At 40.0% G+C, this 15,014-nt stretch overlaps 1 protein-coding gene across 1 annotated transcript; it reads right to left on the bottom strand.

Annotated features, from left to right (window-relative positions):
- Positions 1–10,551: 10,551 nt before the first annotated feature.
- On the bottom strand, positions 10,552–13,557 carry LOC113021854 (uncharacterized). Its single transcript, XM_026166650.1, has 3 exons — positions 11,804–13,557; positions 11,347–11,663; positions 10,552–11,138 (listed from the first exon to the last, which is right to left on the bottom strand). The coding sequence occupies exons 1-3, from the start codon at positions 12,739–12,741 to the stop codon at positions 10,783–10,785; spliced, it is 1,611 nt and encodes a 536-aa protein (XP_026022435.1). The 5' UTR covers positions 12,742–13,557; the 3' UTR covers positions 10,552–10,782.
- Between the last annotated feature and the right edge of the window lie 1,457 nt (positions 13,558–15,014).

Raw genomic sequence — 15,014 nt, forward strand, 5'->3', positions numbered from 1 at the left:
CACTCCCCCTCCCGCACTGACGCACTCCAAAACACTTTTGAGTTTCTATTCTCTTAAAGCAGTAAACCATAACTGCACTTCCGGTGTATGTATATGTCGCAACATCAGCGCCTCTTAGATTGAACTTGTTTAACAGCGACAATTACACAGAAACGCGGAGAGAAGAAAGATTAATGAGCAGAGATGGCAGATTATTGTAAAAAGGTTAGGCTGAGGTAAAGAGAAAGGACGCTCCCACCACGGAATCTGCAGCCTTTACAGGGAGTGCAGAATTATTAGGCAAATTAGTATTTTGTCCACATCAGAATCAGAATCAGAATCGTGTTTATTGGCCAAGTATATGTGCAGACACATACAGGGAATTTGGTTCCGGTAGATGGTGGCTCTCAAGCACAGCAATGTAAATCTCACACACACACACACACACACACACACACACGCACACACACACACACACGCACACACACACACACGCACACACACACACACACACACACACACACACACACACACACACACACACGTGTCTATATATACACATTACACATACATACACAAAGCTGTGTAAACCAACTATAAATAACGAATCTAAACTTATATACATAAAATACAGAAATGAATGAGGTGGAATGAATACTACAAAATGTACATAAGGTGCAGCTGCAGTCTGGCAGTGGGAGCAGTGTGACAGGTCAACTGTTAAGAAGGGAGATGGCGAGGGGAAAGAAACTGTTCCTGTGTCGGGTGGTCCTGGTCTGCAGGCTTCTGTACCGTCTGCCAGAGGGCAGCAGATCAAAAAGTCTGTGTGCAGGGTGTGAGGGGTCTGCGATGATTTTCCCTGCCCGTTTCCTGGTTCTTGAGAGGTACAGATCCTGGATGGAGGGCAGGGGGGCGCCGATGATCCTTTCTGCTGCCCGTACAGTCCGCTGCAGTCTGCTCCTGTCCTGTTTAGTGGCTGCTCCATACCAGACTGTGATGGAGGAGCACAGGACAGACTCAAAGACCGCAGTGTAGAACTGGATCAGCAGCTCCTGTGGAAGACTGTACTTCCCCAGTTGTCTCAGGAAGTACATCCTCTGCTGGGTCTTTTTGAGGATGGAGTTGATGTTGGTCTCCCACTTCAGGTCCTGGGAGATGGTTGTACCCAGGAACTTGAAGGTCTTCACAGTTGACACAGGGCTGTCTGATATGGTGAGGGGGAGCAGAGTTGAGGGATGTCTCCTGAAGTCCACTGTCATCTCTACAGTCTTAAGAGTGTTCAGCTCCAGATTGTGCTGACTGCACCAGAGTACCAGCCGCTCAACTTCCTGCCGGTATGCAGACACATCATCCTCTTCATGCATGTTGTCTTACTCCAAGCTGTATAGGCTCTAAAGCCTACTACCAATTAAGCATATTAGGTGATGTGCATCTCTGTAATGAGAAGGGGTGTGGTCTAATGACATCAACACCCTATATCAGGTGTGCATAATTATTAGGCAACTTCCTTTCCTTTGGCAAAATGGGTCAAAAGAAGGACTTGACAGGCTCAGAAAAGTCAAAAATAGTGAGATATCTTGCAGAGGGATGCAGCAGTCTCAAAATTGCAAAGCTTCTGAAGCGTGATCATCGAACAATCAAGCGTTTCATTCAAAATAGTCAACAGGGTCGCAAGAAGCGTGTGGAAAAACCAAGGCGCCAAATAACTGCCCATGAACTGAGAAAAGTCAAGCGTGCAGCTGCCAAGATGCCACTTGCCACCAGTTTGGCCATATTTCAGAGCTGCAACATCACTGGAGTGCCCAAAAGCACAAGGTGTGCAATACTCAGAGACATGGCCAAGGTAAGAAAGGCTGAAAGACGACCACCACTGAACAAGACACACAAGCTGAAACGTCAAGACTGGGCCAAGAAATATCTCAAGACTGGTTTTTCTAAGGTTTTATGGACTGATGAAATGAGAGTGAGTCTTGATGGGCCAGATGGATGGGCCCGTGGCTGGATTGGTAAAGGGCAGAGAGCTCCAGTCCGACTCAGACGCCAGCAAGGTGGAGGTGGAGTACTGGTTTGGGCTGGTATCATCAAAGATGAGCTTGTGGGGCCTTTTCGGGTTGAGGATGGAGTCAAGCTCAACTCCCAGTCCTACTGCCAGTTTCTGGAAGACACCTTCTTCAAGCAGTGGTACAGGAAGAAGTCTGCATCCTTCAAGAAAAAAACATGATTTTCATGCAGGAAAATGCTCCATCACACGCGTCCAAGTACTCCACAGCGTGGCTGCAAGAAAGGGTATAAAAGAAGAAAAACTAATGACATGGCCACCTTGTTCACCTGATCTGAACCCCATTGAGAACCTGTGGTCCATCATCAAATGTGAGATTTACAAGGAGGGAAAACAGTACACCTCTCTGAACAGTGTCTGGGAGGCTGTGGTTGCTGCTGCACGCAATGTTGATGGTGAACAGATCAAAACACTGACAGAATCCATGGATGGCAGGCTTTTGAGTGTCCTTGCAAAGAAAGGTGGCTATATTGGTCGCTGATTTGTTTTTGTTTTGTTTTTGAATGTCAGAAATGTATATTTGTGAATGTGGAGATGTTATATTGGTTTCACTGGTAAAAATAAATCATTGAAATGGGTATATATTTGTTTTTTGTTAAGTTGCCTAATAATTATGCACAGTAATAGTCACCTGCACACACAGATATCCCCCTAAAACAGCTAAAACTAAAAACAAACTAAAAACTTTGTATTTAGAAATAATAGTACCAACTGTGACACTGGCGTGGCACCCCCTGATGGACGGCGCCCTTAGCATTTGCCTATACGGCCTATGCCACGGGCCGGCCCTGGTTAAACTTGTGCTTTTGTAACGTTCAGTATGGCGGAAGATACAGGTTGCATGCCCCGTTGGAAAACTTTATTTCAATTTATTTGCATTTGTTTAATCCGAACAAGGAAAATGAGAACCAAAGTCCGAGTTGCAGAAAACTCTTGCGACTCCCATTTATCCCCAAACCTTAGATAAGTCAACAGGAAACCCCCCGTCTTTCTCCAAAAAGACGGGGGGTTGCGCACAACAAATCCCCCCTAGAATTACTTGATAGGGACCACTCTATTCCCAAAACTTAGGGCAAAAAGTCCTGAAAAAATACTTAGTCTTTTTTCTCAAATTCCACCTATGGTGGCCCCTAAAGACAAAGCATGTACAAACTCCAAAACAAGTACAAAATACAAAACACTTGCAAACTCCAAAACACAACGGAAGTGCTCCAGGACGCTAGGGGCAGTGTTGAGCTCGATTTGCAAAATAAACGGCACGTTTGTCTGTATGGGACGGTCTGGTCTCCGTCGTGCTGCCCAGGTTGCCTAGCAACCATGATACTAACCGCTGGAAACGTGTCATACAACTTTGTTTGGCAGAAATGAAGGAGAACATATTTTGTTCATTTGTTTGTTTGTTTCTACATGAGCTTTGTGTGATTTGATAAGTATCTGAGGCTGAGACCACAGGACAGTAAAACATGATTGTTGGGCTTCATTTTTGTACTGAACAGTTATTTCAAGATTAGTTAGTAAATAACAATTAGCTCATGTTGTTCATGAGACTAAAGTCATATCACTTTGGTAATGTAAATATAATATGGCCAATATTATAGTTATTATATTAATCATTATTAGCTATTACAGCAGTGAACATGAACTCTGTGTCAAATACTGAGCTTCAGTACAGATTCAAGTTGCAGTTATTTATATGTCTTACCACCTTAAATCTTCACTCAAAGACAAGTATCTTTGATAGTGTATATATATATATAGGTGTATCATATATAAGAGACAAATGTTGTTCCTTCAGTATGTTGGCATTACTAAATTTGGCTCATTGCTTACATATATTTATAAAAAGAAAATGTACAAGCTGTGATAACTGTGTCTGATAGAATGAAGAGCAGACTGATATATGAAATATTCCTTTATTGGGTGAGAAAATCAGACCATGTCATAACTGCTTTAAGTCATACAGAATAGATATCAGAGCCTTAAACAGGCTGACTTCTGCTAAATGGGTCAAACTGGGCAGAAAGTCTACAAACACATAACATCCTTATAGAATATGATGTAACACTATAGATCAACTTACCTCAGAATATATAAAGCATATAAACAATTACAGCATTATGATGCAACAAACACAGCAGTGCTACTGATCCAAAATACTCAAAGCTTCATAGAAATGAAACAAACATTTATTTTTAGCTCCATTCTGCTGCTGATACAGACTTTAGGTTTCTGAACATTAAACTTGTTGCTGCCTTTCATAGTGTGTAACTTGAAGGCCCTGAGTACTTCCTCCCACACTGGAAACACTGGGATGATCACATTATGTGAACATTACCTAATAAGACTGATTCAGCACAGACAGTTATGTTAAACTTTCCTAGCAGTCCTTCACAAACAGGGAACAGTCTGTCTATTCTCTCCATCTGTCAGCTGCTGCTGGATCTTCCTCCTCCTCTTCCTCACACACTGCTGAGTTTGTCCTGGTGGATCATCAGGGGTGCAAAGCCTCACAGATGATGTGCAGCAGTGGGTCCCTCAGTCTGTCCTCACTCTGGACACTTGCAGTCGTCACACATGGAAATCAAATGTGTGATAAGCTGCAGGATTCAAACACAAATGTAACTTATAAACACACGTTCATACTTTTATTCCACAATCAGAGAGAAAGAAACAGAGAGAGAGTGCAGGACAGACAGACAGGTGACAGTCTCAGGATGTCAGTGGTGTGTGACATTTTTAAATACGATGAAGGAATACAAGACAGTCATAAGGAGTTTCATAGAGCTACGTGCACGGGTGAGTAATCAGGTGATACTCACACCGAGGCATTGCAGTCAGATTTATTTATACCAAGAGACAGTTGCATAGCATTTCCTGTTTTTCAAGCTTACTTATCAGCATGTGTGTGTGTGTGTGTGTACGTGACAGGATGTAATGGCATGTGATACAAAAATATATGAACATTTTAATACATTTGAAAGCTTTATAACGGAGGTATGTTTTAATAATAGACATCTGCAGTTTAAACTTAAAAGTTACTCCTATCACAGGTGTACACACTGCTACAAACAGGAGGATTTAGTGTTTGTGTTATTACGAGTGCTAAACAAGAAGAGTTCCAGATGGTGCAGTGGACACATGTGTGACTGCTGTGATTAAAGCATCTTTCTTTCAGCTTAACGAGTGAACCGTCAGCTCGTTCAAACACACGTTAAAGTCCGTTTGGCTCGACACCACCGAACAGAGGCAGCAATATAACATAGCTCACATTAACAGTGCAGTGAATCCTGCTTGTGCTGTGATATTCAGGGCTGCAAACGGAGCAGCATCACTGACTTTCTGCTTGTTGTGTTTGTGGATATATGACTGACTTTAATTATCCATGAAATCATCACAATCACATTCTCTGTAAGATTAAGGTCAACTATCGAACGGCGTATATTTTGAAGTAAAGGCTTTAAAACCAAGTTAGTACAAACATTGCTAATGTCACATAACTTTCCCGACATGTGGCCAACAGCAATGTTCTTCATTATTAAACATTTGTGCATAAATAAGTAACATAATACTCAGTACTTACTTTTGAAAAGTACATAGTTTTACAAGAGGCATACAAGCACTGTGGAAAAAGTAATCGTGTGTAAGTCCTCTAAAACTGTTTTTGTGAACACTTTGCTCCCTACATTATACTTTGAAAATGGGATACATGTAATGTGTTCATCAAAGAACATGATTTTTTAAAAACGTTTATTCTTTCGCTTTTAAAGTATGTCAGATTATCATAAAACACTTATTTGTATGTTATAATGTTTTTCTTACACCGTGTGTAATTTTTATAAAAATCTTTTTTTTTGTTGTATCAATGTGTGATTATCTATCTTTGATTAATAAAATATTAAATCTTGTATTTGTGTACTTTGAGGTTATTAAAAAAAGATTGTGACATATTGCACTGATAAACACAGATGGCTGAAAGACATGTTTGATGGAAAAAAGGAAACAGGTGTTTTGCTGCTAAACTTTGAGGTTCTAAGTTTAAATAAGAAAATGCATAGAGGAAACTAGCAGCCCCAAATCTGTAGGTAAAACATGGAAACTTCACAGCAGTCATACTTGTTCATACATAGTTGCATTTATTCTTTGTTACGATACTTTACTGCTCCAATGAAACAACAAGATCTCATTTTAAAGTGCATTATTTGCCATCCTGCCATCTCATTTGCCAAGTTCTCTTAATATCTTAGAGCTATTTCCAGGGGCAAGAATGTTGATGTTAGATTCAGTTTTAAATCTGGTTGTGATCTTGAAGTCACTCTCATAGCAGAGTAATGTGCAACAGTTGTAATATCATTTAAATTTCCAAACTGTCCTTTTCTCCAGTCAGGGTTATGGTGAAATTTAACTTGTTCTTTTGTGTAATTGCACATGGCCCATCACAGGACCCCTTAGTAAGCTGTACAGCAGAAGTTTCAATTCACTTTCATCTATGCATCAGTCACCTGGTAGCGAGACTGTTAGTCACACAAATGGTGGACAAAAAGTAATTTTCCAATGTACCGGTAGAACAAATCGAATGACTCAATTAACATTTATGGTTTTATTTATTATTATTATTACACATTTTTTTTCAGTCCTCTTACATCTATGGCAAGGTGTGTGTGGACTCTATGGGTGGGGACTGTACCTTAACTGTGAAGCTCACATTTTTAACACAATCTTTGTGTGCATTCCTTACATAATACCAGTATGGCAACGAGTTTATGACTTATCTGTTTTTCTTTTCTCAAAGAAAAGACAGAAAACTTCACAATATGTGAAGTTACAGCACAGTTTCTCCAAATGTGTGCTTCTTTTTTTCAGTCAGGGGGCTTTTCAGAGCATCTACATTAGCTCAGGTAATAAAAGTACAATCACTAAGAGTACTTTAACATTTGAGGTTCCGATCGAGTCTTGCTTAGATGATGTGAACTATTTCAAAGACCTGTTTTTTTCTTCTTCTTTTTTTAAATTATGCATCAAACTTATGCAAATCAGTTGTAATTTATTTGAACAAATGAAGGGACAAGCAACTCCTTTTTACCTTCTGTGATGCATTTACTTCTTACACATTAAACTAGAGTTAATGGTGTCAGAGGTAACGTGTCTCATGTTACCATCTTGTATTTCTAAAACCCAGCCTCAGTGTTCACCCTGTAGACTCTCGGATGGAATCACCATTGATCTAGATAATCAATAATTTCATCACGACATCTTTAACGTGTTACGTTTTTCTTGTTTTTATGTTTTACATAAAAAACTTCAAATTTCTATATTTTTAAAATGAAAGTGTCATGTAAAGGTATCTTTCTTTAATGATGTTGGTGCAGCGATCTCAAATACTAATTTTTTTATGGTCAAACTATGTGATTTTCCAAATGTGTGTGTGTGTGGAGTAAAATTACCTTCTTCTTATGATGTTGTCACCGTGAATCATTCAGGATTAACAACACAAATTGTTTCGATATAACTTACAATTCTCAGACGTTACCGCTAGTTTTACAAACACAATCTTCTTCAGGTCTGTTTATGTAGCTTTTATGAAACTGATTTCCATAGTACAAGTAGCATTTAATTTTTCTTTGCTCTCCAGTATAAATACAAGAATTTGCAGGCTTTATTGAATTTATGTATTGATCATTTATGTATTGGTCACATTGTTTATTGGTAATGCTTTTAGGTCACTGTTTTAGCATGTTTTCCTCATACTCCATTCAAACAGTTAGACAGGTGGTGGGGGTCTGGTAAGGAAGTTGGGGGGAAGCAGACAACTCCACAGGAAGAGTCTTTTTGTCTTTTCTCCACTGTAAGAGATAGCAAGGGAGTGTGAAACTTTCTTTGGGCGAAAGACCAAAGGTGTGAAAACAGCTGTGTACTGACTTTTGTTCCTGTAGGAGGTATTTAACTGAGAGCCATGCTAGGCTCAGTGAGAGACTCTGCTCATCCTCTGCCCCAGCGATGGCAGTCCCTCACCAAGCCTGGTTTCTGTTCTTTGTCTTGATTAAAGAATGTTAGCTACCGCTCATCGCTTGTCTGCAGGCTTTATTAAATGGAAAACTTCCACAACAACCTCTAAACAGTGGTTTATGGCTTTTTATCAGCTGCAACACATGTAACACTTGGATGTTAGATTCTTTTACCAGTCAGTGTTGTTAGCCCCAACCCCCAGGCTCCAGGTGTCTGAGCTCTAACCCTGGCTGCCAAATGTCCCCCTGAGGCCTTTGTGCCTTTTACCACCAGACTAAGTTTGTAGTCCTATCTACTAATATTATAATTTTTTTTTTTTATAATAGCACAAGGTTCAGTTAGGTTACTACTTTGACTTCCTCAATTTGAGCACATTTCTGACCCGATACTTTATCAAACTTTTTACTCAAGTGTTTTTGACACTAACAGCTGTACCTCTACTTAAGTAAAACATTGCCTGCACTTTTGCCACATCAGTTGCCACTTTCTCTGGAGTTTGTACAATTTTTACATTCACATTTTCAAGGGTTTATGTGTTATCCTTGATCACAGTTCTAAATAAGTTAACTTTCTTGACATAAAAGTAGCCCAAAAAAGACAAATATACGTCCAGTTCTTTTTTACTCCAAACCTACTGATCAGAAAACATTATGTGATGCTGGACGTTTTCATCCTATCATCCTATCCACCTCCAAAACAAGTTTACCTGTAAGCCAACACATTAGACTTAAACAAATTTGTGAAATTCCTGAACAATACTGTATGCTTTGTGCAGTAGCAGTAGTACTAGAACTAGTACTAGTAGTCCTAGTATTGTGCAGCAACCAGGCTTCAAGAGTGATCACTCTTCTGGCTTGCAAATGGTGAAAACATGTCACAGTCTTAGCTGCAAATCAGAAATGTTGGTAAATTTAAAAAAGGAGTTTAAACTTCAGGTTTGACATAGACACAGACTTTATTAATGCCACACTCAGGAGATTCACATGTTATGCGAGCACAACGGTCAGTAAGAAAAAGTGAATCAGAGATACATTACAAAATACAAAAATTGAAAATAAATAGTGGACAAATTTAAAACAAGCAAAACACCTATGCAAGAGTAACTACTAATGATTTACAAATACTTGTCGTATACAGCCAATACACTCAGAGAATTTTAGCATATCAGTATAAAGCTCTTTGTAATTCCTGGACAGTTCATGAAATAATTTAAAATTAAATCTGCATTTCGGTTAACTTTTTTTAAATAACAGGTTTATGTCTTAGATCTACGGATACAGCTAAAACACTCTGCTTGTATAATGCTGTATTCTCTCCCAGCTTACCCTTTTCTCACAACAGGGTGATTCCAAAAGTACGAGTCAATAAAGCATAAACATTATCCCAAAAAAAAAACAACCCATCAGCCCATAAAAACGAAAAATCAGCATCAGCCCACCGGGTGATTTTTCTTTTTTATGGGCCGATGATTTTTTTTTTTTTTTTGTAACGGTATAAACACTGAAAGGTGGTGGATTGCCCAGATGCTGGGAGATGTGTAAAAATAACTCAGTTGTTTGGTGGTGGCTATTGCGGAGCTTCCACAGATTCAGTAACATTAGCAAGTGGTGGAGGCCAGCAGATGCAACACGCTGGCAGGTGGATGACGGAAAGGCAGGAGGAGAAGAGACCCGAGGCGGTGAACTGAACTTCAGGTAAGAAGTTATGACCTGCAGTCTGTCTGAGTCAGATATAAACCAAGATTAGGTGGAGTTTATTTTCGTTGTGCTGACTTTTTACAGTCAGTTACAATAACTCGTACTGCGTGCTAGCTAGCATGACGAAGTTTTTATACAGCTGGGTGGGTGCTTTGATGTTACTGATAGTGAACTTTATTTTATTCATAAGGTTAGTAGAGTCGCCAAACGCCCCTTAAAAACGGAATCGTCTCGTATTCATAGAAAATATTGCGCATTTCTTATTGAGGTGAAAAGGAACAGTTTGTCCTGGACTTCAGCTAGAATGGAAAAAAAAGACACAAAGCTGGATTTATTCTGCGTCTTTACGCTGTCAGCTGCCTCTTCTTCTCTCATTCAATCATGAAACTGATCAATGATCAGCTGATCGGTATTTCTGACACAAGTCCCGTCTCTCGTTTGTTTATCACCCACTTTGTGCCAGAAAGAGGAAACCAGGGGATGTTGTGTTAAACAACAGCAGCACATTTAAGCTTGATCAGCTGATGTTAGAATTCATTTAATATCAATTTCTAGTATCAGCTGATGTTTGCTGGAGCCACAGCAGTAAAGCTGCTGGTCATGATGTCAGTTTGGTTAGCAGAGGTGGAAAGAGTACTCAAAATTTGTACTCAAGTACAAGTACTGTTACACTGGTTAAGTTGTACTCAATTACAAGTAAAGGTACTGGTGTTAAAAAAATACTCTTGAAAAGTACTTTTCTCAAAAACTACTCAAAGTATGAATTACTTTTTAACAGACTGACGTTTTATTCTGTCGTCAACAGCAGGCATTCGACTCGATTCACCAGTATAAATATTTATGTTCAAAGCACATTTCTCAGATGAACAAGGTATAGAAAGGTAACTTGTTTTGTAAATAAATGTAGATATAAAAGGAGGAATTTTGTTTGTTAAAACAATGACAAAAATGTTTCTGAACATGCGTAGAACCATTTAAACTTTTCCCCATACACTGAACAACAGGCAGGTAAGTGTCTTAAACGCTTAGCGTTTTTGTCACACTTTACTTTCTGAACCTTTTGTTCAGTTTCAGCAAGAGCTGGTTTTCTAAATTAACAGAGGCAATCCGACTTGGTTTGGCTGTGAAGAGTAGACCAGCACAGCTAAAAAGTCGTTCACACGCAGCAGAAGCAGGCAGAGCTGTGTTCAGTTTAAGAGAGAGGTTTTTGATACCTGAGAAGGAGTGCAGCAGCTCCGTGGTGTCTGTGGCACAAGAAAGATAACCATCAAGCTCAACTGCACTTTGCAGCCTTCTGGAGCTTGGTCTGGAGAGGAATTCATCTTCATCAGATGACTCTCTTTGCTGATCCTCACTCTCATGCTCCGTTGTTTCAAGATGTTGTTTGATGTATGTCAAGGCTGTAATTGCAAGTAGATAACACAATTTTGTTATTTAAATTTCAGTGATTATTCCTGAACACAAATTTAAAATCGGCAAATTCTCAAAAAGAATTGTTTAGTATTCAGGACAGACCATCAATAACTTACAACGTATTAGGTGAAATACTCACTTAGGCATGTGTTCAAATGTAAAAATACACAAAAATGGGATCACATGAATCCTTACCAGCCTCTGTTACATCTGCTCTGTCAGTCCAGGAAGTCTTGAACTTGGGTAAGAGGACTGCAGCTGCAGCCAACTCTGGATCCTCCATCATCGCTCCAAAACGCTTTTGAAGGCCATTTTGCAGGGCTCTGATGAGTGGCACGCATGTTTTGCTTGATGTCTCCAGCCTGCTAAGTTTGGACAGTAGTTGTTGGACTACTGGCAGGAGCCATCCCATAAAGGAAGTGGAATCAGACTGAAGGATGTTCGAAGCTTTCACCAGTGGCTTCGTGGTGGTATAGTACTCCCTTAGGAATGCAACTTCTGCAGGACTCAACCTGTAAGGCACAACAACAAAACCCACCATGACTATAATAGGGATCTTCTGATTTAATATTAAGAGTCTGCTCACGTTTTTAACCATCCATTAAGGAAAATTCACAAAATTGGCAATTGGTAGGTGTCCAATTTTACTCACATTTTCACCTTGAACTCCTCACAAATACTCCTGATGGCATCTTCCCCCTTCTCATCAATGATGCGTATTATCCTTTCAATGGCAAGGTAGGTTGAATTCCATCGTGTTGCATTGGGACGAATGATCTGTAGCTCACACTTGTCCTCTACCACTTCATTAGCCAAATGAGATCGGCCAGTTTTGTTCCAAATGGCCTGGCATTTTGCAAAGGTTGCACGGGAGAGCCTCTTGTAGGTTTCATTCATGCTCTCTGCTAGGGCAGCATCAGATGTTGCCACAAGGTTTAGCAGGTGACATGCACATCGCTGATGAGGCGGGAGTTGATACTCCAAACCAGAGTCTTCATCAAGAATTGCACTTGCCTCATGGTAGTCCCTATGGTCAGTCAGGTCAATAGTTTCTGGGTCTGCTTCATCTTCAGCTTCATCTGCATCATTTTGTGCCCCAAACATATGGAAGGCCTTGACAAAGTTGGATCCCCTATCAGTTGTGGTTCTTACAACTTTGGCTCTAATCTTGTATTGGCAATGGATATCATCAAGCGCACCATCAAGCATGTCAAATGTGTGAGACCCTCTCGATCTTTTGCACGCTAGTGCTGCAGATCTTCTTTCCAGGGACGCTTCCTCTATCCAATGGCATGTGACTCTAAGGTAACTTTTCTGATGAGCTGACCAACAATCAGTAGTGGTAGCAACAAATTTGACTTTATCCAATGCTGCAACCAAAGTCATCTTCATGTGATCAGCAGCTTCATAGATTCTGGCACGGACAGTGGGTCTGGAGATGACTTTGGCTTGAAGTTGTAATGTGGTAACCAATTCTTTGAAAGATGGCTGTTCTACCACTGCAAATGGCTGTAGACCCTCACATATGAAATTGATGACAAGCTTGTCAAGAGTTGCTTGTGGAACATGTTTGTTTGCAGCTCTCAACATCCGGTCTGGTAACTTGGCTTGTGTATTTGCTGAGAGCTTGTTTGGTGTGGCTGTGGACTTTCGCTTTTTTTTAAATATAGGCCAGCTGATTGTAGGCCTGTGAGTTTTAAATGACTACAAGTTTAATTTATTGTAATGACGGTGGTTATCCAAATAATAAGCTAAAACATTCCTACGAATTGTAGCTCAATTATGCATGCACACACACACGTACGTTAGCTAGCTCCGTCTTATTTTAATATCAGGCTAACCAATGGCGGTGACAATATCTTAGCCAAACTAGTAACCTTAACACACATGAAAAATAAGAAAGCAATATCATACATGTATAGTTGTAAAACCTCTTACCTCAATGTGTTTTTTTAGATTAGATGCTGAAGTCTTGTAAGCTGAAATGACTGTAGAGGTCAAACAAAGTTTGCACTGCATCTGGACGCTGTCTCCTTTTCTCCCTCTGTACACGAAAAATTCCTCCAGGTATGGCCACGGGCACGCGTCCTCCGTCTTTTCTACGTCATTTTCACGGTTGACAGTGTTGTCCTCTGTCTCCATTTTGGCTTCTTTGTCTCCAAATCTTCCGTCTATAAAGTAGTTTATACTCCACCATTTAGCACCTCTAGACACCTGTGCCTGCTGCTGCAGCGGAGTTTATTCTTTGCTTATGTCTTAAATCGGCGTGGTCGCGATTGCACGGCCTTATTGGCTGCAAAAATGCAGATGAAAGGTTTGAATAATAATTCAAATTGTGGGCGTACTCAGTAGCGACTTTTGATTTTATAAGTAGCGAAGTAGATTACATGGTGTAAGTTTTACTCAAGTATGAGTAAAATTACACACTTGAAAAATTACTCATAAAAGTACAAGTACCCAAAAAATCTACTTAATTACAGTAACGTGAGTATTTGTAATTCGTTACTTCCACCCCTGGTGGTGAGAGGGAAACATGAAGATGTCCTTACTGAATCATCAGAGCTGAACAGGTGATGGAGAAACAGGTTTACCTTTTAGGTGACATGAATGAGTTGAAGGGAAGTTATGAACTGTTTCTGAGAGACAAATAACACCAGGATCCTTTTCTAAGTAGCTTTTTGCAATTTATTGCTAATGCAATTACATGGCAAATTGACTTCCAAGGAAATTTTAGATGGCATCATCAGAAAGGTTGCCAAACCCTGACCTAATGTATATGCACAAGTCGAGGAGCATGTCAGGTTACATTTCACTGTGTGTTATACCTGTATAACTATGCATGTGACGAATAAAGAACCTTGTACCTTAAATATATTCTGCAGTACAGCGGTTCCTTGTTTATCGCAGGAGTTATGTTCTAAAAATAACCTGCAATAGGTGAAATCCGTGAAGGAGCCAACTTTATTTTTTAACCATCGTAGAAAATTAAGTCCAGTATTACAGAATGAAACCGAAGTCACCCGCGGCTGCCTTTTTCGGTGCAAAACGTTTCACTGACATTGGTGTGTTTGTTGGGGAGAAAACTTAGAGACATACAGTACAGCACTTCAGAGTCACACTGCTAGCGATCGAAGATTTGTGTAAATTTTACAAGCTGAAAGCATTCTGTACAGTACAGGAGACACAAGATGAGATTGATTGACATTGGTATACAGCCAATCCGTACACATGACACAATGCGCTGTTAAATAAAAGCATGCAAAACTGCACAAAAAAATCCGCAAAACAGTGATGCCGTGAAAGGTGAACCGTGTTATAGTGCGGGACCACTATAGCTCAAAAATGGAAGAAAACCGCAAATCAACATATGAACATTACCTGATGCCGTCGAAGTGAAGAAAAGTTGCAGATAGACCATTTCTAAGGTCAAATGGTGGCGAGTCCCAGATTTAAGTCCTAGGGGGGAACTCCCTGTGATTCTCTAACTAATCACACTAATCACGACACGGTGTGAAAACGGATGTAGGTCACAATCGGCCAAGGTTTCGGGTGAACCCGCTTTGAAACCTAGCCCCACCATATCATGTGACTTCATGTGACTTAGAACTGGAGAAACTTGTCTGATGAAAGGTAAAATGTCTTCAAGCAACTTAAAGAAGTCCAGACACTTTTCTTTCCAAGCTCTTTAAAATACCATGACCTGGATGACTGAGAACCTTCACAGATATTATTTACTGTTATTTATGCATGTGTTGGCTGTTGATGTGGTTTCCCTGCTGTATTGTTTTTGCTTGTTTTTTTTTTCAGCAGGTGATGAAGCAGATTTTCAGTGTTTTTTTCTCTCTCCCTCACTCTTTATCCCT

The sequence above is a fragment of the Astatotilapia calliptera genome, chromosome 5 (genome assembly GCF_900246225.1).
Source record: "Astatotilapia calliptera chromosome 5, fAstCal1.2, whole genome shotgun sequence".
In the NCBI taxonomy this organism is placed as follows: domain Eukaryota; kingdom Metazoa; phylum Chordata; class Actinopteri; order Cichliformes; family Cichlidae; genus Astatotilapia; species Astatotilapia calliptera.

Coding starts and splice junctions, on each gene's coding strand:
- LOC113021854 (XM_026166650.1), bottom strand. CDS start 12,741: ATGTTGAGAGCTGCAAACAAACATGTTCCACAAGCAACTCTTGACAAG. Junction 11,664..11,803: donor GAGGAGTTCAAGGTGAAAAT/GTGAGTAAAATT, acceptor TGTGCCTTACAG/GTTGAGTCCTGCAGAAGTTG. Junction 11,139..11,346: donor AGCAGATGTAACAGAGGCTG/GTAAGGATTCAT, acceptor TTGCAATTACAG/CCTTGACATACATCAAACAA.